This window comes from Bombus fervidus, chromosome 9 (assembly GCF_041682495.2).
Source record: "Bombus fervidus isolate BK054 chromosome 9, iyBomFerv1, whole genome shotgun sequence".
Classification (NCBI taxonomy): domain Eukaryota; kingdom Metazoa; phylum Arthropoda; class Insecta; order Hymenoptera; family Apidae; genus Bombus; species Bombus fervidus.
The window spans coordinates 12,753,013-12,778,630 of record NC_091525.1 but is presented as its reverse complement, the minus strand read 5'-3'; the positions used below and the strand labels follow the sequence as shown (position 1 = coordinate 12,778,630).

General features: G+C 29.3%; 4 protein-coding genes across 20 annotated transcripts; 2 read left to right on the top strand and 2 right to left on the bottom strand.

The window, feature by feature from the left end:
• Positions 1-381: 381 nt before the first annotated feature.
• On the bottom strand, positions 382-11,917 carry Znt63c (solute carrier family 30 member 1). 6 transcript variants are annotated; one of them, XM_072011238.1, is made up of 9 exons: positions 11,634-11,917; positions 8,042-8,236; positions 3,202-3,392; positions 2,772-2,994; positions 2,449-2,710; positions 2,207-2,324; positions 1,751-1,966; positions 1,418-1,528; positions 382-704 (listed from the first exon to the last, which is right to left on the bottom strand). In XM_072011238.1, the coding sequence occupies exons 3-9, from the start codon at positions 3,376-3,378 to the stop codon at positions 507-509; spliced, it is 1,305 nt and encodes a 434-aa protein (XP_071867339.1). In that variant the 5' UTR covers positions 3,379-3,392; positions 8,042-8,236; positions 11,634-11,917; the 3' UTR covers positions 382-506. The 6 variants fall into 6 exon arrangements, with proteins under 6 accessions (XP_071867339.1, XP_071867336.1, XP_071867342.1 ...); XM_072011235.1 differs by lacking the exon at positions 8,042-8,236; XM_072011241.1 differs by lacking the exons at positions 8,042-8,236; positions 11,634-11,917 and adding an exon at positions 5,651-5,760.
• A 666-nt stretch (positions 11,918-12,583) lies between these two features.
• On the top strand, positions 12,584-17,477 carry Vps45 (vacuolar protein sorting 45). Its single transcript, XM_072010765.1, has 9 exons — positions 12,584-12,684; positions 12,761-12,883; positions 14,566-14,764; positions 15,241-15,390; positions 15,571-15,950; positions 16,143-16,415; positions 16,519-16,683; positions 16,764-16,993; positions 17,130-17,477. Exons 2-9 carry the CDS (start codon positions 12,791-12,793, stop codon positions 17,326-17,328), a joined length of 1,689 nt encoding a protein of 562 aa, XP_071866866.1. The 5' UTR covers positions 12,584-12,684; positions 12,761-12,790; the 3' UTR covers positions 17,329-17,477.
• Positions 14,170-21,813, bottom strand: LOC139991023 (metaxin-1). Of its 11 annotated transcripts, XR_011800724.1 has the most exons (7): positions 21,493-21,811; positions 20,880-21,121; positions 20,623-20,788; positions 19,941-20,318; positions 18,758-19,874; positions 18,503-18,564; positions 17,348-17,594 (listed from the first exon to the last, which is right to left on the bottom strand). XR_011800724.1 is itself a non-coding variant. In XM_072010792.1 (6 exons), the coding sequence occupies exons 1-5, from the start codon at positions 21,568-21,570 to the stop codon at positions 19,860-19,862; spliced, it is 879 nt and encodes a 292-aa protein (XP_071866893.1). In that variant the 5' UTR covers positions 21,571-21,811; the 3' UTR covers positions 18,591-19,444; positions 19,838-19,859. The 11 variants fall into 11 exon arrangements, 8 of the variants coding, with proteins under 8 accessions (XP_071866891.1, XP_071866889.1, XP_071866898.1 ...); XR_011800722.1 differs by lacking the exons at positions 18,503-18,564; positions 18,758-19,874 and adding an exon at positions 17,776-17,875 and having other exon boundaries at positions 21,493-21,813; XR_011800723.1 differs by lacking the exons at positions 17,348-17,594; positions 18,503-18,564 and having other exon boundaries at positions 18,591-18,932; positions 19,000-19,874.
• A 1,164-nt stretch (positions 21,814-22,977) lies between these two features.
• On the top strand, positions 22,978-25,529 carry Prx2 (Peroxiredoxin 2). 2 transcript variants are annotated; one of them, XM_072010816.1, is made up of 4 exons: positions 22,978-23,128; positions 24,567-24,717; positions 24,807-25,115; positions 25,202-25,529. In XM_072010816.1, exons 2-4 carry the CDS (start codon positions 24,584-24,586, stop codon positions 25,344-25,346), a joined length of 588 nt encoding a protein of 195 aa, XP_071866917.1. In that variant the 5' UTR covers positions 22,978-23,128; positions 24,567-24,583; the 3' UTR covers positions 25,347-25,529. The 2 variants fall into 2 exon arrangements, with proteins under 2 accessions (XP_071866917.1, XP_071866918.1); XM_072010817.1 differs by lacking the exon at positions 22,978-23,128 and adding an exon at positions 24,034-24,105.
• Positions 25,530-25,618: the final 89 nt, after the last annotated feature.

Sequence of the window (25,618 nt, the reverse complement as noted above, 5' to 3'; positions counted from 1 at the left end):
ATGACTTTTTGTAAAAAATCAAGGGTTTACAAATCGTTCTATAAATCTCGTCGCTCATGTCACGGATACAGAGTTGTCATTACGCCGATGATGCTCGAGTATACAGACGAACCTGGCGTGAAGTCAGCAGTAATGATCTGCACCTTAGAGTGTAAGAACACTTTGATTAAATAATCTTCCAATAATTTATTTATCTTTCGTTAATCTAGTAGAATTTTATATGGTGACTAGAACAGGCTCGTAGAATTACGGCCAACATTATTTATTTTTGTTTCTAATCCATCAGTAATTGTACAAATAGCACACATCAAACTTATTATATCAAACTTTATAAAACTTAGGATAATAGATACATACATAGATAATAAAAAGCAATGAAAATTTACTGTTGACTTTAATAGTCATAAAACATAGTATGTATATTACTTTATTGAATTTTTATAATAACATTGTAACGCGCCGCAGATTGTATTACAGAGGTAGATATTCGAGAATATGACGATAACTTAGACAACCGGTGTATTAACATGTGAATGTGGAAGTTGGACGGAGTGATGTGAAGCAGGCAGTGATAACAAATGTCCGCGTTCCATCTCATTTACTTCCTGCTGTTCGGTTCCTCCTATTGAACCAGTGGAACGTGCAAGACTGTTTCGTTGTCTGCACATGTACGGTGTTTCTCCAGGTGATGGAGTTTCACGACCCTGTAAAAAACACAGATTATATTCATATTTATTACAAGAAAGTATATCTATAATCTTTAATTTAAAGATTATAACATTCGATTCAAAATATATCAAAACATAGTAAGTATCTAGGAGTTTGGAAACCCACTCCATCTAATGCTATGCTATATGTATATACATATACGAAATAAATAAGTCGCATATCATGTTTCATTTTATAAAAAGGGGAAATTACATTAGGCCCATTGATATTTTTCTGAATGCATAATTATTTTAAAAGTTGACGGTAAGTTTTTGGATGACCAAGTAGAAGCAAAAAAGAAGAAGATATAAATAATTAAAACTTTTCTATCAAACTTATTAGTGCTTACATTAAGAGCTTGTTTTTCAATATTCATAGATATTCTTACGTTACATAATATTACACTTTCAAGAATGACTTTGCTCCGGTCCAATAAGAAACGAAAAGATTTCATTATCTCGAACAGATGATTACCATTTGACTGTATAATATTAATTGCATAACACTGGAATAATCAAACATAAGCAGCAAATAACAGTTACCTATAACTGTATTTGAATCTGATCTAATAGCTTCTACGCATTGTCCAAGACATTTTGATTTAGGGCAGGCAGAGCGGGAATTTGTATCTCTCTTCCAATTAGACTGCAGAAGGGATGGATAGATTTTAAATCAACCAAACGTACATCGAAGAACAGAAAGCACATACCTGCTTAGAAGGACCACAACATGTTGCATGATTACAAGGCTTGTCAGTCTTTGGACAATCTAGTACACAATCTTCCGTCGGTGTTTCCTTGACCTCGCTGTTAGAGTGGTACTAGAATATTAATAATAATTCCTCGGTCAATTATCAATTATATTTTATATCTTTTTATAGTTTCGTTATTTCGTTATCACTAAAATCCTACATTTATCCAATTTTTATGTAGAATATACACTCATGTTAATACAACAGTATAAAAAACATCAAATTAAATAGATCACTTTCTGTATTGCTCACTAATACGTAATACTTATATGTACGATACAAATTACTTACATCAATAAATTCAGGCTGAATTGTTGTAGAATGTATGCCCTCGTTATGAAAAAATTCTTTCACTTGCTCAGCTATTTTCATATATTCTGACAAATTTCTGCATTTTATATGCGCTGAAGCGATAATACGATCACCAGCTAATTGCCACACATGGAATTCATGTACAGCCAAAACACCGTCTACGTTTTCTAGTAAACGTTGCTGAATGGCATCCACCTAAAATAACATTTTCTGTTTAGATTTGTTACAGCTAAACAGTATGAAAATTAATCAACGATCAATTAGCTAAAAAATGCGATAATAAAAATAGCAAAAACCTTTTTATTTGATATAGATCTGTTTATAGAAATTTGTACATGCTAATAGAAAATCCCGGTAACGGATATTACTACTGACACTATTCTTATTACTTGTCGTATATTATTTAGAATCTAGAATGGAATAGAATCAAATTACCTGGATATGTGTCGGTACAGTCTGCAATAAAATCAGTGCAGATTCTTGGAGTAATGGCCATACCGATTGTAAAATAAGAATAACTATTAAGAGCGAGAGAGCTGGATCAATGTAAAATCTGTGAAAAGAAACAAACATTAAGAGTACTACCAAAGATATTAGATCGTAAAATAGAAATAAAACTTTACATTAGTATACTATTTATATTGTAAGATATCTTAAGTAATTTATGCTATATTTACCTGTATTTCCATTCTGTCAACCATACAATTAAAGCAGAGACTATCACAATCACAGATCCTAGTGCATCCGAGAGTACATGAAGAAACACACCGCGCATATTCATTTGACTCGCATCGTGTACATGACCGTGTGTCCTTTTGACTTGTGGCGTCGATGGCCTATAACTATCATCATTTTCATTGTCATCCGTTCCTACTAGAGTACTCAATCGGTTGTGACTTCGAGATATACCATGCGAATGTGCATGAGAACTCCTATGTTCTGCAACCAGAATTATATGACTACACGTAAGGAGAGATATTAATTTCTTAATAACATTTACCATGAAAGAGACACAGTCCAATAATATTCACTAATAAGCCAAGTGCTCCAACCCCTACAAGCAATTTCGCTTCGTGTATTTCTTCTACTTCGATAAATCTTTTACACGCCTCCACGGTAATACTGAAACACAATGCGACTAAAAAAACGGCGTTGACTAAAGCTCCTAAAACTTCAGCTCTGGCCCAACCAAATGTGTTTTTGGACCATTTCTTTGGTGACATCTGCAAAAAGAACGGAATTTCTAAAATAATGTTCTCAAATATATTCAGAAAAACAATCAAAGGGAAGGATTTGAGGAAACGCAAGATATAAAATTTATAATTGCGATCAGCTTCATAATGTTAATTACGAATTAGTAAATTCGGATGCTAAATAAATTTTTGCTAAAGGTCGATACAATTACTTGATATTTATCTTGTTCTACCTACCTTGACGGAAAGAAATGCAACGACCAAAGCTGCTACGTCAGACAACATATGAAAACTGTCAGCTATCAGAGCCATACAGTTTGTTAGGTAGCCCACAACTATTTCGACTAGGAAAAATAGACCGGTGAGCCATAACATCGTTAATAAACGACATTTCTTTCCCGTGTAACGACCCATAGTAACGTTGGTACCTAAAAATAATATTTCAATTTTATAGAAAAATAACTAAACAATATAAAATTGTATACAATCAGAATTATTGCGCGATTATTAACCTAACTTCTTTGTGTCAAAAGTTCGATCTAGAAAAACATATAGTAAATACAGAATAGAGGGAAAAAACACAAGATTTTTAATATACAAAGTGTGAAAACAATTGAGAAAATGTAAAAACTGTATTTTCGAGATTCATAAACAACTCTATTTTTCCAATTTGCTTTCCTCTTTAGATATCGTTAAAAATATACTTTGATCGTAATATTAATGCGTTCTTGCAATACTTATATTTATCGAGTATATTCGTTTGACAAAATTTATTACCGATTAGAAATCAGCAATAGGCATTCTACGCATCGACGATACTTTCCACAGAATTTTATCTGTTGAAACGTCTTCTATAACTAAAATTTCATCAAAACGTCCCTTACAAATATTGCATGCTATTATGTTATACTCAGCAGTGGATACCAACGACAGAATTTTATCCCGCGTTGAATATAATTTTAACGAGGTAAAAAAATCAGCTACGTTTCGCCGAATGTAACTATATTTTACTCTTCGAAAACGAGTTATGATAATAAGAAATTAATTATCAATTTTTCATGCAGTTTATCCTCCAACGTGATCAACAATGTAACATCATTAAGGATAAACGTCTGCGGTATATTTACGTTATATATATATATACGTTATTCTTGGAAAAAAAAATATTTTGCTAACTGACCCGCCACGACCAATTTTTTCTCGTGAAACTTACTATTAACCACTTATCATTGTTAACCGATTTCGAACTAGTACGTCATAACGAGAAGCAGCGACATCATGTTGAAACCAGAGATGTTGCCTTAGTGTTATTGACGTGTCGTCTAAAAAATATTAAATAAATACACGTGGTCCTGAAGAAACGTCGTTACACGGTGAAAAACATCTGTGTACTTTGTACAACGATTTTACTTAACAGGTTCAGAACACGCTATGTGGACTTGGAATAACAAGGTTTGATTGATTTCGACTCACGCGAACTAGCCTCTGATTTTCTAGTTCCTTGAAACTCCTATAAACGCTCCTATTGTTCCCTAAAATTGATGGAAATCAAATCATTAGGAAAGAATAAGACGACGCGACGCAAACACTGGAAGGCCTAATGTTCATTCTTATCTTTTTTAGCACAAGGTTGCGCTTTTATCCCTTATCTGAAATGGCGACATCTAGGAAAAAATTTAAGGTGCATAGGTAGGCTGGTTAACAACTCTGCAAATCTTGATTGTTATTTCTATCTAGATTAGCGCGTAAAACTACAATCCGGACATATCCGGAACCAGTTTTTTCCGATCATAAACCATTATCAAATGTAACTCACCCTCAAGTACAAGCAACTCGTTGATAAAATTTTATAATCGCGAAGAAAATCACTGAATTATTAATTATTTACAAATATTAGATGATCCGAAAAGTTTCCTTCGTTTTATAAGGAAACAATGGATGCACAACATTTTTCGTTTTGTATTATTTTATCGAATTACGTACGGTCCGTTTCGTTCTATCAAAATAAAGACCACAACGTCCGACAGATTAGGTTTCATGTTTGTATAAAGATACATCGTTGTAAAAGACGTGTCTGTAAAAGGATACTTTTCGGACGACTAATACTAATACGTACACGAGAGCACGCGTAAGTACAACTAAGCACAAGAGAGTATGTAAATACTTTTGTGAACGCATAATAACCATCGTCCTTCACACCTGTCACTGTAAAGTAACATGAATTGTAACTTCACAAAAGCAATGTATACGTAGATTTCGTACGTAATTCTTCGCAATAAAACTTCGATGTAATGTGCAGAGATACATAGAAAGATATATGTACAATCTACACGGTTCTCTTCTCACGGTCTACAATTTTCGCCTTATATCGTGCGACGAGGAAAAACACTTGTAAATAATAAAGCTATTCTAGTCGTTTAATGTTATTTATCTTTCTCTCCAACTTTACTATCAGCAATGGTCTGAAAGTATTTCACTGTAGTAACTGATTCCTATCATTTAATTGAGTCCTGTTTACTTTAGGTCAAGAACTTATATGTAACAACTTTTAATACTAACATACTACTTGACCAGGGATAACGGACACATAATACAATGCCAAGGGAACAGAGAAGAACATATTCGTAAGAATTTCGCTATGTTTTTTGGCAACGGTAAATATTTCCAACGAAAGAAAAACTCGTACAGTCATAAAAAAGCGAAAGATCACAACACGGTTATCAACGAGATGTAAAAATTACTTTCCACTAAATCTCCCACCGATAGCAACATTTTTCTTTGTTAAATCACGCGCATTTACCACGCTAACAGTCGTATTTTATAATTAATACTTTGTGGAGGAAAAATGAATATAATAGCGGGCAAACGAACCGCACGAATATCGCGAATAAATTCAATGAAATATCTTAAGCCATCAGTTTTGCAATAATCCTCTTCTTCTTTTTGTTCCAATATCAAACGAAACTTCGTTCTTCGACTTTTAATTGTCGGAATATCATCAACCGTCAAAATCTAAAAGCCTAGCACCAGCTTATCGCTACTCGCTCCGCAGTAAATATTCAAAAAGTACTAAGCGGAATAATTAAAGTCATAAAAAAGAAAGTAAACAGACCTTAGTCGCCATCAAGGATAACACGGTATACAATCTGAACGAATTTAAAGAAAAACAATTATAGAAGCATTACTAACGACGACTGAAAATATAAAAGAATCCTCCGTGGTAGAACGAGAAACATAAAACCGTAATTAAAGATATTAAATACACGTATAAGTTGTATGTATATTATGTACGTGTTTATGTATATATATATATACACTTGTATGTATATTAAGCATAACACATAAGCAATCAACTGTAGTACGAGAGATTAGGAATGATATATTGCAAAATAATCAAGTAAAGCAAATAGAGCACGTCCAGACAAAAGCTTGGACGTTTCAGTAAAATAAAGGATTATATATACAACGTGTACAACATTCGAAATAAAAGAAACAATGTTATATCAGATTTGCAACAAGTCACTAACTTTCCTGTTCACGCTTTCGTCAAGAACTAGAGCAATTGAAATTTTGACCGAGATTTCCTCGAGGTAAAACAGGAAATAGATGGACAACAATGGCATCGAACTTACAGGCAATTATTAAAAACAATTACACGAATTAATGTCAAGTCTAAGTCTATGCAACATATCAAGTCCAGATCCGAACGAAATAGATACATCAAATATGTTGTTATTAAAAGATTATGTACCAGAAAAAGCATGAAAATACCTGCTGAAGCTATATAAGTGTATATGGAGCAACATTTTCCCAAACAAATGACATGAAGCCATTGTAATACCCATTTTGAAACCTGCAAAAGAAAAACATCTCACATACAGTTACCGGCCCATCGTACTTACATAATACTTATACGAATTAATTAAAAAAATATAAAAGACTCCGATGATACTTAAAAAATATAACATTATCGCGAATTACCAAAATGGTTTCAGATCTAATCGATCGATAATCACGTAACATTAATATCCAGCATATGGAACGATTCCATCAATCAGCGTTTAATCGATAATAATTTATGCTGGTATCGAACACAGAACAGGCGAATATAAGTTTTAAGAAATTATCTTAACATAAGATATATGTTGGAGTAGTGTTAACGGATCTTCGTCCGATTGCTAAGAAATATTAAGAGGAGCCTTATAAAATTCGAACCTAAACGTTGCCACATTCCCAATGTTTCATAGTCACAGGCGATATTGTAATGGCTACAAGTAAAAATCTCCAAATATCAATAGCATTGATTGGAAACACATAGAACAAACCTCAGAAGTTTGCAAAGAGAACTGAGTACAAATTCTTACAATACAAAACTGTCGTTATCGTTGGGCTAAGCCTCTGGCTAAGAATACAAACGCTATCGGTCTTAATTGAAATAACAATTTCTGCATTAATATCCAGATAAACTACGAAGATATTGTCTTATTTTCCAGTTAGGATTTTCGAGTAAGGAGAATTTGGCGAACGAAGACGACTTGAAGAGGCTTTGTACAGGGGTTGATATTCTTCGAATAGAACTCAAAAAGAAACAAGTTCAACTTTTAGAGGCATATGTTCTATCTTCGAAGAGAAATTGGTGGACCAACCTGTTTATCAGTGCTCCGAGGTATAGTTCCAAATTGTGTTGAAAAGAACTATACGTAACAGGAATAAGAGGACAATATTGAAGATTCTGTGGCTGCTCCAATTGTCAGATCTCGATACTACTAAACGTTTATGGGATCTGGTGGATAAGAACTGAAAGTAAAACCTCTTCTTCTACAAAGGAAAGCATGTGAAAGAAACTGCAAGAAACACAAGTTACAATATCTGTGAAACTTTCGTGAAATCATGCTAAACTGGACAAATGAACACCAAATATGCCAAGCACCGATCAAGACAAGGAACTAAAACACAATCGATGAAACAAACAATTAATTGGCGAAATATATATGGTTATTTTTAATAACATTTGACAATATTAATAACAAAAAGGGAGAGGAAGAGAATAATTTGGATTGATAAATATTTTACTTACCAACTTTAACACCCTATTTATTGAAATTATAGAATACGTCTAGGGTACCTATAGGAGTGTACTCTTTAAAGAAGTCTCCTTAGTGTAAGATTCTTTTGAAGATTAACTTTATAACATCTCGTATGGTCGCCATCTCCATCTCACTGATCTAAACCTCGTTGAATCGGGATGGAAAGTTAGAGTAAATTGTAAAATCTGGAAAAGTGAAGGAAGACCGATGGAATTCGATGAGGATACGGTGGCAGGAACAGCTAAACAAAATTTAATTGTTAGAGTCTCAAAGAACTGATCGAGAAACTTAGCTCGAATCATTCTATCGTTCATTGGTGCCTAAAGCGTCTGGGAAAGATATCGTAGAGAAAATAGAAAAATGATTTCATACGAATTGTCCGAAGAAATCTTCAGAAGAATTAGTGTATGCTCTTCTCTCCTGACTCATCTAACTCGTGTGTCATCTTTGATCGGATCGTGGCACGGATCTAAAGGAACTTCGTAGAACATTATCGAACATTGAAGGACATAGGAACTGTAGGAAATAGAAACTACCGGTATCGATGATCTGCCATAAATATAAAAGAAACTTGGCATTTTTTATGAGATGTCCCAGTATTGAAAATTTGGAGAAAAATCTCCAAAGTTGAAGCCTCTGATTAAAGTAATAGAATAATTTTAAAACAAGAGACATGGAAATTATGTTTTTCTTATTATCACCCGTTGTTAACCGAGATATCGCCGATGACGCGTAAGAGATAGCAAAGACGCTCGCTCCGACGAATCAGTTTCGGCTAATGGTGGGGTTAACTCTGCATCTATTAACGAAGCAAGAAATGCGTCTATTAACGAGGCAATACTATACTTGACATAATACAGTAAAGACTACTCAATGCTGAGTTCATCTGCAGTGAAAGGATACTTTTGTGAGCAATAAATAACGTATGACGAACTCGTCAGCGAACACAGCAGCTAGGCGTTCCATCTAAAGATTTACTCGCGAAAGATCTGCTCGTATCTGGCTCATGAATTGTCAGCTCTAGTACGAATACAATGATATTTCTGTTTATGAATAGTCTGTAGCAGCTCGCGAATTGATCGTGAACCGCTGGCAAATAGTTCTGGCCAATTGTGAATCCAATATATCTGCTACGGAACAGCCAGCGAGTACGAGTGGTAGACACAACTCTTCAAGGTCTTTATACTTATTTTGTTAACGTTTGACAAATGAAATTAATGTAACTAAACTTTGTGATAATATCGGGCTTGATTTTATTTTAATCGGGAAGATATCATCAAGATATCGAACAATTCTTTGTTAACAAAAAAATAAAAATTAAAAATTTTCTATCGTTACTTTAATATTGTCTTACCGATGTGAAGGTGTTACGGATATTGAAAAGGAAAACACTGGCATGTCAAATTACTCGCTTGACTGATCCCCCCTTGAGATAGCCCCCACCCCATTTATGGGGATGCAACAATTAAAATACAGTCCTTTGTGAACATTTGTGGAGTCTTGTTGATAATATTTATGTTATAAAAAGATACTAACATAATATTTTCTAGAATACTAAGTTTCATATTAAAATGCAATACATGTTTTAGATATAAATAAACTCTTCTTTTAATTAAACTACTTAGTACTTATGTAATTATTTATAAATTATAAATTATGAATAAATTATAAACTATTTTATTAATTTTAATATTTTTAATACATCTCAATAACTAATAGCAACACAGTTCTACACACAGTTCAGTGATAAATCTTCTCATTTCAGATTATTAATTTAGATCAAATTAACAAGAACTAGTTATGATATCAACGTTATACATAAGTACCTATATACATGATGCTATAATATGATGTCATTGAGTGGTTCGTAACCACATGAAAATATTGTCACTTTTCTGGTGATAAGTACAGATAACAAATGACACTTTCAAATTCATTTTTGTTATCATAAAAGGATCACATCTCTGGATTTTTCAACACGAAATATCAATAAAAATATCTATCAATGTCTTAGTAAATCGAGATATTAATATTTTGTACATTGTGATATTTCTTATATGCCCTACATTGTTACATTCTGAATAAAAATGTGATGACTGCGATCGTAAATTATGATTCAACGTTGCATTCAACAAACCTACGTTACACTCGTTCTGGAAAAATGAAGGCTATAATTCCAACTTTTTATAATGTACAGTGCAAAAAAGCTGCAATACATTTCTAGAATGATCGTGGTGAGTCATGAAATGTCCTATCTAAAACAGATCTTATACACTTGACGTGAACAACCATAAATTTATAATTGAAGCAATTTTTCTCAAAAACTGCAAAAATATCAAACACGTTGTTTAGATCACAATTTATATGTTAAATCACAATGAGCATTCTGTATACACAAAATGTTCTTTTGTAACTTGTAACATTCATGCGTGTATGTTAATATTGTTCTTAGATTATTCACTATTTAATTTTATGTATATATTAAAATAGTTTCAAGTAACATAAATACGCAATAACAATGTAGTTTAAGATAAAGAAGATCGACAGATTAGTAAAGTACCTTGCAAATACGTGGTAACGAATGATCATTATTTTGACATTATACAACTAAATAAAATCGCTTAGACTAGTTGTATTAAAAACATGTTATTAATAAAGAAACATTTGAAGACAAGTTAGGTACTTCAGCTTATCTAGGTTAGATAAAGAATAATTTCCTGTTTCTTTGTTAATAACGTGCTATTCACTTTATATCTGACTGTCAAATGTAAACGTACTGTAAATAAAATAAGTGTGAAAGCTAATGGTTCTTTAACATCATTTTTAACAGAATGGTTCAATGGCAATGTATGATTTCTTTGATTAATTTGGCCCTTGTGATGATTACAATATAGGTAAAAAGATTTGGCTATTAATACTATATCACACGTAATACTTTTTATCAATAGTATTTTTGAATCATTTGATAATATTATTGTTTTATATAATTTATTAATAATGAATTATATTTAATTGTACAAATGTTTTAGTAATAATGTTAAACTTTCATAAGAAAAACATCACAATAATAAAATCAGCAGAAATAATATTCTCAAATATTTTATGCATTATGTGAATTAATAGTTGTTTTAATATGTTCTGTCTCTCCACATAAATAGAACATATATATTATAAAATTTATGAGAAATTAAGTATAATGTTTATTGTAACATTTGAAATTATATTTTGTAAAAAAGTTTTTATTTTACGAATGTTGATGATTGCCACTATATATTACAAACATGATAGTAAATATAATCACAAAAATTAATAATGAATACGTTTTATTATGTTATTAATATAACATATCAATCTGTTTTACACATTTAATAATAATAATAAAATTTATAATCTTTAGAACACAACCTTATTCAACAGCAGAAAATATTATTACATATATTTAGAGAGGATAATCGTAAAACAATATTTAAAAACAACATTTAAATACTTCATAAGTTAATAACAACATTATTTGCTCCATTCTTATAAGATTCATTATAAATATTATAAACACGATGTTATGAACACAATAGTTGTACTTACTTTATAATAAAATATTATAATTCTTGCTATAATGTATCAAAATTGCATCGAGTAACACCAACACGAACTGTTTATGGACATGTTACACAGTACTGATGTGTATTCACGAGTACAAGAACTAATAAAAACTGACATTAGATTTTTTTTAAATACTCCAAAACACTAACTATCTCAATTCATTTTTAAAAAACTAATGTGTACGAAACATTCACATTTAATCCCAGTTTAACGAAATTCTTGTATAACGTTACGTTACAAAACCACTAACAAAGTAACAATAAAGATAGATAATCAAATATCACTATACTTTTTTGAAACTACCAACAGTAGCCATAATGATACATTATGTTCTGAAATTGACTAGCAAAAATGAACTGAGTTGTTTCTTCTTTAATCTATGTTTATATACTTTGTATAGAAGGTAAACTTCGCTTGCTATTGTTTCTAAGCATATATATGTATATTTTCAAATCTATAAACTGCAGAATGACATAAAAAAACTTACAAAAACCAAATTTATTCGTTTAGAATTAAGTCAAAAATTAACTCACAAAGTATATGTTTCTTAATTGCGTAAATATTTTATTTATTTCAAATATCGTAACTTGTATTTTAAAATTTGAGATTTCTTATACCATAAACAAAGCGATACCAAGAGATGGCTAAAAAGATATAATTTATATTTTTCTTGCATATTGTGCGTGAAATATCAATTAATACGTTTAAGTTATGATAACTAGAATAAAAATGAACCAAATAATTGTATAAATATTTTAATATTTTTTACATATATAATATATTGACAAACAAGAAATTCAGTTTCTTAGATATTAAAATATTTAGTAATACACAGATGTTTCTGAAAATTACAGAGAAGAAAACTGGTTCAACATTTATTCCCTAGTTACTGTACTTATTCCCTATGTTCCTTCCATTTTTCAATTTTAGTTCCAGTTTCAGTTCCGTACTTCTACTACATATGTCTTATCTTGGTCTTCTCAAAGTAAATTTTTGGACCAGTGATAGTAGGTGGTGTTTACATTTGGGAACTGTGTGCTTTTCATAGTTTGTAATATAAGCAGATTAAATACATAATTATTATCAAATTTACAAGATGTAATTGTTAGTTACAGACAGTTAAACAAAATTAAGATAAAATGAATTTAATTACTGCATTAAAATTTTATATTACTCGTATGACAGAAGAAAGTGGACCTGGCATGAAAGTTCTTTTGATGGATAAACAAACGGTAAATCCAAGATATTTTATAATAAATAATATTTAAAAATTACAAACTGAAATATAATTACATGGAACAACTTGAATTATGAACATTTATAATATATTTATTCATCTTATGTATGCAAATGATAAAATACATTGTATTATTGTTTGTAAAAAATGAAAAATGTAAATTGTTAAAGTTACTACAATTGTATTGAATTCTCTTTCTTTTTTTATTATACTTATTGAATCTTATAGTATTTTGATTTCTATTAATATTAATTTTAATTGATATATTCTCCTTCTTCGTAGAATTTTTTCTTTATATAAATAATTCAAGAATTCTATAAATAAATCTTATCTACATATAAACAACTCTTGAGCTTCTATGATAGCATTGAACTATATGAACATTTTCATTGACATACTTCTAAGAAATTAAATTTATAGCGATTATATATTCTTTTTAATTTTATATAAAATATAACCCATTATGTATATTAAATCAAGGTGGAATATATAGCAAACAATATTACAATTAAAAAACAAAGCAATAAATAGTTTTTATTAATAAAATTATGGTATTACAACAAATGTTGTAACGATTGTAACTTACCCCTTCTTTAAATGTTAGATTATTCATGGCTCTTGTTAGAAAAAGTTTATTTATGACATTAATCGTGACATTAACATGCATACAAAATATAGTTAAATAAATTGATTATTTTTGTTATCTATATGTTATTTGTACCAAATGATAACTTTGCTTGGAGTAGAATTCCCTTAAATGTATATATCAATATAAATATTAGAAGATTCACATATTTTTATATATATTACAATGAATGGATGCTGTAATAAACAACCAACATTCAGCTTAAACAAAATCTAACTCAAAGTGCATAATAAAACAGCATTTTATGAGAAGCAGGAATAGACTGACCTAGGCCACTATGATTCTTAGTCCACCGTATAAAAAATACGTTAAAGACAGAACATTTGATGTAGAATTTAAACTGGATTTTGATCTTTAATATACTTAAATAACATTATTTATTCATATTCTTGTCTACAAATATTAAATTTGAAGCATACAGTCTACATTCTGTAATTAGTAGGAGATCTTCAACGTTTGTCTAATCATATAGTTTCCTCTATATCGTAACTTTACTACTGCATGTAAATATATTAAAATTTAAATTAACAATGGAAGCTCCAATTTTTTAAAGATTAAAATCCTTGTTTGAGTATTGATAAATTTGACTTACTTTCCTCAATTTCAATGACTAGCAAATAATTTGGTTTGAGATATTTTCACTTGATAATTGTTTCATGTCTCTATTACAAATATAATATAATAAAATACATTGGTCGCTTAAATAGTCACAATTCGGAACCGAGCTTTACTAAATACTCGGACAGGCGAATTTTCCTGAATTAGTCGCTATTATCCGATTTCGACTCGTCCTGCAATAAAAAAGCAGAGAATGAGATCAAGATATAGGAAAAGTATGTGAAATATAGCAAAATGTATACAACAAATAGAAAATATCATTTTAATCCTAAAAATCTTAACAATCTGATTAAAGCGATCTTACAACGATTGATTAGTAATTAAATAATTAATGATACCCAAGATAAGCGAGTTACGTAAAAACAAATACATATATAAATTCAAAGGAAAGCTTATAATTTCCATATTTCCAGACAAGTATCGTGAGTTTACTATATAGTCAATCGGAAATATTTCTTAAAGAAGTTTATTTATTCGAAAGGATTGACACAAATGTTCGTAACGAAGGATTAAAGCATTTGAAATGTATAGTTTTCATAAGGCCAACCAAAGAAAATATCGAATACCTCTGCAACGAATTAAGGTGTCCCAAATATGGCACATACTATATTTGTAAGTAATTACAAAAAATTTTGTATCCTTAAATTCAGTATTCCAGTATTCTAAAATGTATCAGACTAAAATATACCAAACTTATCAGCAGAATATACACATCAAAGCATATGTATTAGAACAGGAAGTAAAACTATGTACCACAGTATTTATATAGCACTTGTTAAAATTAACATGATGCAAGAATGATTTATTATAGTACTTTTTGATTTTTAGATAGTAAATTTTTTTAATATCTACTGTTCTATGCATGTATTTCTTGTATTGTTTTGTGTTCCGACCTTATTTCTCTACAAAGTGCTAATCTGTATATCATATTACTTTAGATGACCTGTAACTAAATATAGATAAATGTAAAGAGAGGAGATTACTTGTTATTATTTCCATAATTCCCAATTATTTTGAGATTGTAAAATGCTAATAATAATAATTATATCAATCAATTATTAGGCTATAATCACTATATTGTCATTTAGATTTCAGTAATATTATCGCAAAGGCTGATATCAAACTTCTAGCTGAAAGTGATGAACAAGAAGTAGTAAGAGAAGTTCATGAATATTACGCTGATTATTTAGCTATCAGTCCGCATTTGTTTTCACTTGGGATTAATACATGCTCGCAAGGTACCGAATTTTTTTATAACTAATTAATTAATTAATTGAGAATCCTTACGTGAAAAAATGATTAAGAAATCTATTATAAAGTTTCGGATAATAAACATTGCACCGAACTGGTGAAATGAAAGCAAAATAAAGAGCGAAAAATGTAAAAAAAATAAAATAAAAATAATTTGTTTTTCTAAGGTTTGCTATGGAATCCAGTACATCTGCACAGAACCGTCCTAGGCTTAATTTCAGTCTTATTATCAATTAAGAGATGCCCTTATATACGTTATCAAAATAGTTCTGAGATGGCAAAGAGATTATCAGAAAAGATACGCGAAGTATTAAGTAAAGAATCGAATTCGTTCGAATTTAGACAGGATTCTAGTCCGATTTTACTAATAGTTGATCGAAGAGATGATCCTGTTACACCCTTATTAAATCAATGGACTTATCAAGCAATGGTTCATGAATTATTAACTATTAACAACAATCGTGTTAATTTATCACATGTGAAGGGTATCTCGAAGGAATTAAAAGAAGTTGTTCTTAGTGCAGAACATGATGAATTTTATGCAAGTGTAAGACTATGTCTATTATCGTTTTATTGATGATTTTATATATGTGTATATAAATACATATAATAGGATTCCTTATATACGTTCAACGAAAGGTACATTCCGCGTTATATGGAATTCCGCTATATGTATAATAATAATTTTCTAATTGTCATTTGTATAATTTATATTTAAAACAGAAATATTTTTGAATAGAATTTATATCTTAACTTTGGCGAAATTGGGCAAACAATAAAAGAATTGATGGATGAATTTCAAAAGAAAGCTAAGAAACATCAGAAAGTAGAAAGTATAGCCGATATGAAAAATTTCGTAGAAACTTATCCGTTATTTAAAAAGTTATCTGGTACGGTATCAAAGCATGTGACAGTAGTTGGCGAATTATCTTCCCTTGTGGAAAAGCATCATTTACTGCAAGTATCGGAATTAGAACAGGAACTTAGTTGTCAAAGTGACCATTCTATGCAGGTGTAGTAAATTTAACAAGTTGTTAATTGTGCTTGCAAATTATTATGCCTTTATAAAGGTTATTTAACAATAAATAATTATACGTTTTTCTTTACTATCAAAGCTACAAAAAATAAGGGAGCTTATTAATAATCAACAAACACGAGAAATCGATGCTGTGAGATTGGTCATGCTTTATGCGCTTCATTATGAGAAATATGCAAGTAATGATATCAATGGTTTGTTGAACTTATTAAAAAGCAGAGGTGTTTCGGAAAGATTTTTGAAGGTATATGAAAATGAATAGACTTTTATTCGTGAGTTTGGTTTAAGCTACGAATTTATTATAATTTCAAAATGATATTGCAGCTAGTATACAACATACTGGAATATAGCGGAATTAATGCAAGGCAAAATAACTTATTTGATCGTGAAGCAGTAGCCAAGATTACTAAAAAGTTATTCAAAGGTTTAAGTGGGGTAGATAATATTTATACCCAACATACGCCATTACTGAATGAAACGCTTGAAGATTTAATAAAAGGAAAGTTAAGTTTGCAAACATTTCCATATCTTGGAAATACAATGATGTCAAAAAGGTAAATTGTATGTGATATATTTTATGGAATTCGAAATAGAAAATTAATTAATAAATTTATAAGTAGGAATTTGTGCGTGTGTATGTGCGCGCGCACTATTGTGCATATTAGTAACTGTGTATTTGTTATTCTACAGGCCACAAGATATCATCGTTTTTATGATCGGAGGAACAACATATGAAGAAAGTTTAACAGTCCATAATTTAAATAAACAAAATCCTGGGATAAAAATTATTTTAGGTGGCACTACTATTCATAATTCTACAAGTTTCTTAGAGGAGATTCAACAAGCTACTTCAGGCATTTTATCGCGATACAAAAACAATAATAATTGAAATACTGTTTGTACATAACTTGGTTTTAAATATTTATTTATATAATTTGGGATCGTTTATAATAGTTACAATCATATTCCACTGATACAAATATTAAAAACAAATTGTAGTATAAAAAAAATAGGAAATTATATTAATGTTAAGTAAAACTTGTGTTTCCAATGTAATTGGAAGTAAGTAATTTTCCCAATTTCTTCATTTTATTCGTCGTAGGTAAGAGTATCTTGAACAGGTACGTTTGCAATTTCATTCTCCTCTACCGGTACCTTTAACATATATTTCGTATGTTTCTAACGTTAACATAACATAAATGTCAATAATTAAAATTACACATTACAGTCTGCTGGAGAGAATATCTCTGATTTTTATTGCATTCAGTTGTATAAGTAATGAAAATGAATCAAAATATTTACATGATTAATTAAAATTCGGTCTTATTTTACATACGTGTAACTTCTTCTTATCTTAAACTCAAATCCATGAATATAGAACTTCTGATATTTTATTCCCTTATATGTTTCAGAGGAATTCTTACCAGCTTCCATTTCTAAAATCATTTTTACGATAAAACACACTTATTTTTACTAAATATTGCATGTCTTAAAATAGTAATTTATTATAATCGTTCAAACAAATAGAACGAAATTTATTTATAGAACTTTACACATGTATGTATTATCTTACTTATAAACAGAAAAAGTGTAAATATCTTACTTGTATCAAATTTTTAAAATTTGTAAGTATAATTAAAATATAGAGTATCATTTGAAAACGTTTTATAAATACATCATAACTTGTTTCTTTTATATATATATATATATAAATGTTTTTTAAGCTGTATTTAATAATTCATTCGTGGAAGTTTACTGAATCTCAAAAATATTTTAATTAATTTTTAAATTTCAGTAATTAAGAAACGAAAAACCCAAATGCAATTTTGTATTTTCGTCTTATTTTAGTTTATAGAAGCTTCCCTTAAGTTACCTATCAGACACTTTTCATAAAAAATGTTTCATACGATATATATGTATCTTTTAATTCTATAGATAGTAAATATTGCTTTTGATAATTAGTTTGCTATTAATTTACGTATTTCCATAACATTCGTGCATTGTTAATACAAATCGACCAAAATGCGCAAATAATTACAGCGGCAAAGTAAGTACTTACTTACCTTGAGCAACAAAGATGTATCAATACGAAATATCCGTTGGTTAACCGCCTGATAACTTCAGGCTGGGTTTTGAAAGAAATGATACGAATTAAACTTAACAATGCGAGTATATTCTAACAAAGAATTAAAGCTACAGTGTAACTTAAAATAATCTAAGTTACAAGAATTATAAATCTAGTTGCAAGAATTATAAAGCCTCGATTTAGCGATGATTCTTGCTCAATTTTGTGACGCGGGATGTTCTTAGACACTTACTGAATATCCGAATACGATGATTCGACAGTACGTTTGAAAGGGAATGTAACCCGTAGATTATAATGACTGACACAAAGTACGAAATGATACAAAATGTACGTGAATCCGAACGCAATGTTCTATATTAATTTTAGGAATTGCATGTAGAATTTCAAAACGCCGCTCCTTTTATATCCTAGAATTCCATAATTTTAATTACGAAATAGACTATGATCTTGTACGAACTATTGCGATATATGTACTTGCATATTATGTCATGAGTCAACCATACGAAGAAGATACGCTAGTTTAAACGTGCATTTTGGCTCCGTGCAGGATGCGTATGTACCGCTATATTATTAAAATAAACATAAGTATATTCCACTCTCTCAGCGCATATTCCTCCTAATAATTATATATATGTTTATACAGTATGCCTTACATTTGCGAAACTATGAAATATTATTGGCCCGTTAGATCTGAAAGTCATGTGAAATTGGTGCAGTAATTATTGTAATTATAGTTAATCTTCTGACAATTATTAGCGCTTATTATATTCGACGTCACTGTGTATTATGGTCGGCACTTTCTTATACTTTCGTTTTCAATAATCTAAATGCTGTAGATATATTACTTATTTTATATATGTATATGCATTTATCTTTATTTATCAAAAAGTGGCCCATTAGATGAAATTTACAACACCGGCTATAAAAAATTATATGATCTTATTTAAAAAAGTGAGTGACTTTTTCATTGAAAAAGCGCTTTCTAGAATTTGTTATATTCGATCTATTGATTGTGTCGATTCAACGTTAAGTAATTTTTCTTAAGAAAATTTTTCTGTCAGATTATCGGTAATGTTTAGGAAATCATGACTGTCATTGTGACAGATACCACATGTATGCCATCCCTATAGCTAAACCTTAGTTATACATAATTGAACATAATGATCACGATTTAGAAGTAAACACTAATCTTTGTTTGAAGAAATATATACAAAAAAAAATAAGTAGCGTAAAATTTGGTCATAAATAAAAATTGTTTATGAATTATAATTCATTAACGATCTACGACAATACGGAAACTACGCATACTTACTGTATTATGCAAATCATTACCGCTAAAACACAAATATCTACTGAATTTGTAAAGAAATTATTGCTATCTATGTTATTCACTGTATTGCATCAAAAGTATTTACCTCTAATATTCCAGTTGAAAATGCGTAAGTTGCCATCATCAAAGTAGCAAAAAATCCAGCAACGAACTGATTTCGTCTCTTGTTAGGAAATTCATTTTGTGCATATTTTTTTACACTTTGAGCACTTTCTTTGGTTTTATATTCGCAACATTCGTTCGAAAAGTATCTTTCCGATATGCGGGATGTGTACGACATTAGGTTTGTGCAGGCTTTTAAATGGTTTTGTAATGCTGGATTTGGTAAAGGTGCTTTGAGCAATGGTGCTAAGTAAGAATATACAATAGCATCCAATAGAGTAGGTTCTTCACCCAGAAAATATAATGAGTCCCCAAGACTTGTGGATAGCAGTGTCAAACATTTCTGTGCTTCAGAGTAAACCTATTACATATATAATACCAGAATTATATATAAGATGAAAAATCCTGTACTTTAAGTAATTAATAAAATTGATTTTATGCAATAAAAATTATAAAATTATAAAAATTATAAAAATTAATAAAATTGATTTTATCACTATAAATATTAGGAATAGTAAAGAATAACTACCACAAATATGCAGATTTATATTAAAATATTGTATGTATATATAAGTATATTAAATTTACTTATTAAATTTTAATATTATGAGTGAAATGTTAGTATTATCATTTGTGAAATCAGTTTACTTAATTTATCTAACTACCTTATTTTCTATGACGCTTATATTATCTTCTACAGGATACAAAGTTTCAAACATAGCCCGAGCTTGTCGTTCAAATTTTCCTGGATAGTAAAAATTTAATGGAAAGGGCAGTGATTTACAATACCATGGTCTTATTAATTCATTCACATTTTTCTCATCTATCCACCTGAAGGTAATAATATTTCGTTGTTAATTAATATAATTCCGTTGCATTTTATTTCACATACTCTTGCCTTGTAGTAAGAGAATGTACATACCAAATGAACTGCAATGCTGGGAATAATTTTTCTTTCAACATTGTATCATAAGCCATAATTTTTGCACATTCTTTTCGACTTAAATTCTGTTCTGTATTATAATTCTTTCCTCTAAAATATTCTATTATATCCTTGGTTTCATTAAATGTACCATCGTTAGTTTTTAGTATAGGTAAGTTGCCATTAAATGGATTACTAGTTGCATTAATTTTCAAAGGTATATCATTAAATTTGGCATAAACCTAAGAAAACAAGAAATATAGTACCGATCAACATATAGAAATCCATGACTGATAAATGATAATAAGAACAAATTATTAAAATACTAAAGTAAGTTCAAATTATTAAACCATTATGGCTTTTGTTATGAGCAGCCGGCGAGAAGTATTTTATAGAATATGACCGTAAATGTGTTAACAAGCACGCGGACCGAACGCTCAATACATATTTATAAGCAATACTCAAATAATGAAAAATTAGGTAACATACATATTGTTTATTGAAATACTGAAATTACCATCCATCTTGTTTATAAGATATAAGAGTAATTAAAACATTCCATAACGTTTTCTGACAATGAGAATATATTATAACCTATACACAAATTACATACCAAAACCTGCAAACATTCCGTGTCAACTGACGGTAAACCCCAATCACCTTTCCAAATAGTTAATTCAAACGTGTCCATTGTCAAAAAATAAAAAAAATTAGTCACTTATTTCATAAATTAAAGTACACTATAATCACACATGCTTCTTCTCACTGCACAGTAAACAAAGATTTTTGTCGTTACTAGACCAGGCGTAAGATTTGGTATACTTCTCAGAAAATAATCAATGAATTAATTTGCGAAATCAACAAAAGAAGATTAACTCAAATTTACTTATTTATTTGTACGAATATTTATATATATACACATTATATATATTGTTACATATAAAAGTATATGTTACATATATAGATTAATATAATATAAAAACAATTACTGTAATAAATATAATACTTAATAATTATAATATAGTAATAATAATAATTATTATTATTAATTATAATTATTAATATTAATAATAATAATTATTATTATTATATATACATATGTTACTAATTTATGAAATGAAAATTAAATTTTCACTGAAAGACATCTATAGGTATTTCTGTTACAAAGAAACAGTGTAATAATGAGCGATTTGGGTAGTATCTCCGATTTTTTCAAACTTTAATATATCAACAAGGGCTATTTAAATGAGCAAAATATTACAAAAAGGTATCTTAAACAATTATAAGTATTTTTAATCTTACTTTACAACTAAACCTAAACCTAATTCCAATCTAACAAAAATTCTAGAAAATTTCGCTATTTTTATTTTGTGATTCATTTTGAAATATGTTGATACATTTCATCAATTTTGAAATATGTCATAAAGCTCAATACTTTCAACAATTTTTGTCTGTACATATAACCGACGCTCGATTTTCAAACTGGGTTGGGTTAATACTAGTATTAAGTTGGTTATCGTGAGGCGGTCGGACAGCATTTCTCTGTTTAGTCCGTTTAAAGAATAACTGAATAAATTCGTTGGATCTTAGTTAGGTAAAGCAGCGGAATGCTGGCCAGCCGCCACACAACGGCCGAATTAATACGACTATTCACCCGACCTAGTTTGAATTATTGAGAAATGGTTTACGTTAGCATTAGATTTAACTCTAATAAGCAAACTACGAAATAAAAATGATGAAATTTTCTGGGGTTTTTTCTACATTGAGGATAAGTTAAGTTTAGTTCTAAAGCACAATTAAAAGTAATCATATTTATTTTACGTAACTCTTTTTTATTCAAGTTTAAACAAAATCGCAGGTATGGAACAAATTGCTCACTATTATATTAGTAAATCAGTTAGTAATATTAGTCGCTAATCACTTCTAATATTTATTTCTAAATAATAAGAAATGTACATTTGTTGAAATTAACAATGAAATTAGAGCTTGCATTCTTTTTGTTTGCAAGTATTATATATAAATAATATTTAATAATACCTATTAAAAAAGAAGACTGATATTTCTTTAAAGAATAAACCGCACCGGCATGAAAACTTAGATGGCGGTATGTACATACTACAGATGGCGCATATAGTCTTCTTCGATTGCGGTTGCAAATATTACTACGTACATTCTACTGGAATCAATTACCATTCACATACTTCTTTGGAAGCGAGAGAGTTCACTTGATCTTACCTATAAATTACAAAGTAAGTAGACTTTATCACAAAAAATTGTAATTGTACGCAATTGTTATTCTAGCGTAGTATTTATATTTAATTCATTTTGGAATACTTTCAATCGTTATTCAGTTGTTTTTATAAATATTTTAACAATATTTGTAAGTGTAAATTTAATAATTGTTAAATATTACAGATATTTATAGATAAGCATTAAGGATAAGAATTATATTTTATTATTCCATTAAACTTAGATTGAAATCGTTTGTATTTGACTTTTTTTTTGCAAAGATCTATATATTCTGTTCCTTCCTTCGGAAGGTTCTCGATGGTTCAAAATCATACAAAAAAGATATTGTAGAAAGCCTGAATATCGACGTTACTACTAGAAATCAATTCATTAGTTTCACAGATAGCATTTAATTGTATTATATGAAATATGTGCTACAATATGTATTTCGAAAGGTCGATGATTGTGTGGTACTTGCATAAGTATGGGAAAAATTTTATACTTGCAAAATAAATCTATAATCTTTTACGTTTAAATCTGGACAGTCAGCATAATTGAAACAAAGTTTTCTTTCGGATGTAAATATCTAATATAGACTATTTTACATAATTGTGCCAATTTTTAACATTTTATAAAACACCTTAATTATATGTTTATATTTTTTGTAATTTGAAATGCTTGACCTTACCGGTCTATTATTTCATCAGTTCTAGAAGATTCATTGCTTTTAATAATCAATCACGTTATTCATCTACTATTATTCAGCTAATTTTCAAATACATTAATTAGTAATAATTTTTGATATTTCATTTTCTAAAATTATTTATATATTAATTTCATAAGAAATGCGAAATATTACGAAATATATTTTTTTCTTATTTTTAAACAAATTTATACGTAATATTTAGATAACAAAGAAGAGAATTCGAATTTATGTAACAGCGATAAGCCGAAGGTTAAAGATATAACGGAAAAAGTTCGTTACTCTTCTTTATAGGTAAAATAAATTCGACTATAATAATGTTATAAAATTTGAGACATACGATAAAATGATCTTTAATTAAAAATATTATATTATATATATTATAAATTTTTATTTATATAACTTTACTATAAGTAAATAATTGCATCATATTGTTCATACAAGTATATAAATTTGTTACACTTGTTTTGTTAGATTGTGTTGTTTTGTAGATTATGTTAAAATATATTAATATTATTTTAAATCAAATGACTTGGCTATGGATTTTGTATACTTAAAATACAAATATTTACAATTTTATGAATATCTACATTTTTCATATATTTCATATAAAGAAATAATTGTTATATATAATTTGTTTATAACAAGCCACTATACAGAAAAACTTTCGTTCTTTTACAAGCTCAACAAAGTTCTATAATTTGCTTCATCAAGTAATTTCAATCTTATTGATAGAAATCTTCTTTTTGTTGCAGTAATACAAAACATAATCATGCCAGTCCCAGCACTTCAGAAACCTGCTCCTGCTTTCAATGGTACTGCAGTTGTAAAGGGAGAATTTAAAGAAATTTCCCTTTCTGACTACAAAGGGAAATATGTTGTATTGTTCTTCTATCCATTAGACTTGTAAATATATCATTTTATAATTTTTATATTTGGCATTATATGTATAGTTTAACATGTCATATACTGATACGTGATCACTTGCTTTACAGTACATTTGTTTGCCCAACTGAAATCATTGCCTTTTCTGATCGTGCCGAAGAATTTGAAAAAATTGGTTGTAAACTCATTGCTGCATCTACTGATTCTCACTTCAGTCACTTGGCATGGGTAAATACACCACGTAAACAGGGTGGTCTTGGTGAAATGAACATTCCCCTTCTTGCTGACAAAAGCACTAAAATTGCACGCGATTATGGCGTGCTTGATGAAGAAAGCGGAATTCCATTCCGTGGTCTCTTTATCATAGATGATAAACAAAAGCTACGTCAAGTTACTATTAATGATTTACCAGTTGGCAGGTAAAATTGATGTGATAAAATAATGTTTTTATATATAACATATAGTTTTTAATGCTGTTCTACATAACAAATTCATATATTTGTAGATCTGTTGATGAGACTCTGCGTTTAGTTCAAGCATTCCAGTATACTGATAAACATGGAGAAGTATGTCCTGCTGGCTGGAAACCAGGAAAGAAGACTATGAAGCCTGATGTGGCTGCTTCTAAGGAATACTTCAAGGATACATAAATGCACAAATTAAAATGATTCCTACATTTTATTAAAGCTGTCATTTGTGTATGATACTTTATCCGTACTAAAAATCAGTATATTATTTTGTAATGAATAGGATGTTATTTAAATATCAATGCTAATTATATTTTCAATATGAACTATTTTCATTCCCTACAATAAATGTATTTCATATATTGTGTACTTAAATTATTTATTTAATATTCTCCATTATTTTTGTTTAATGTTTCTATGTGTATAATTGTGTGTCTTCAAAGTGAAGATTGTTA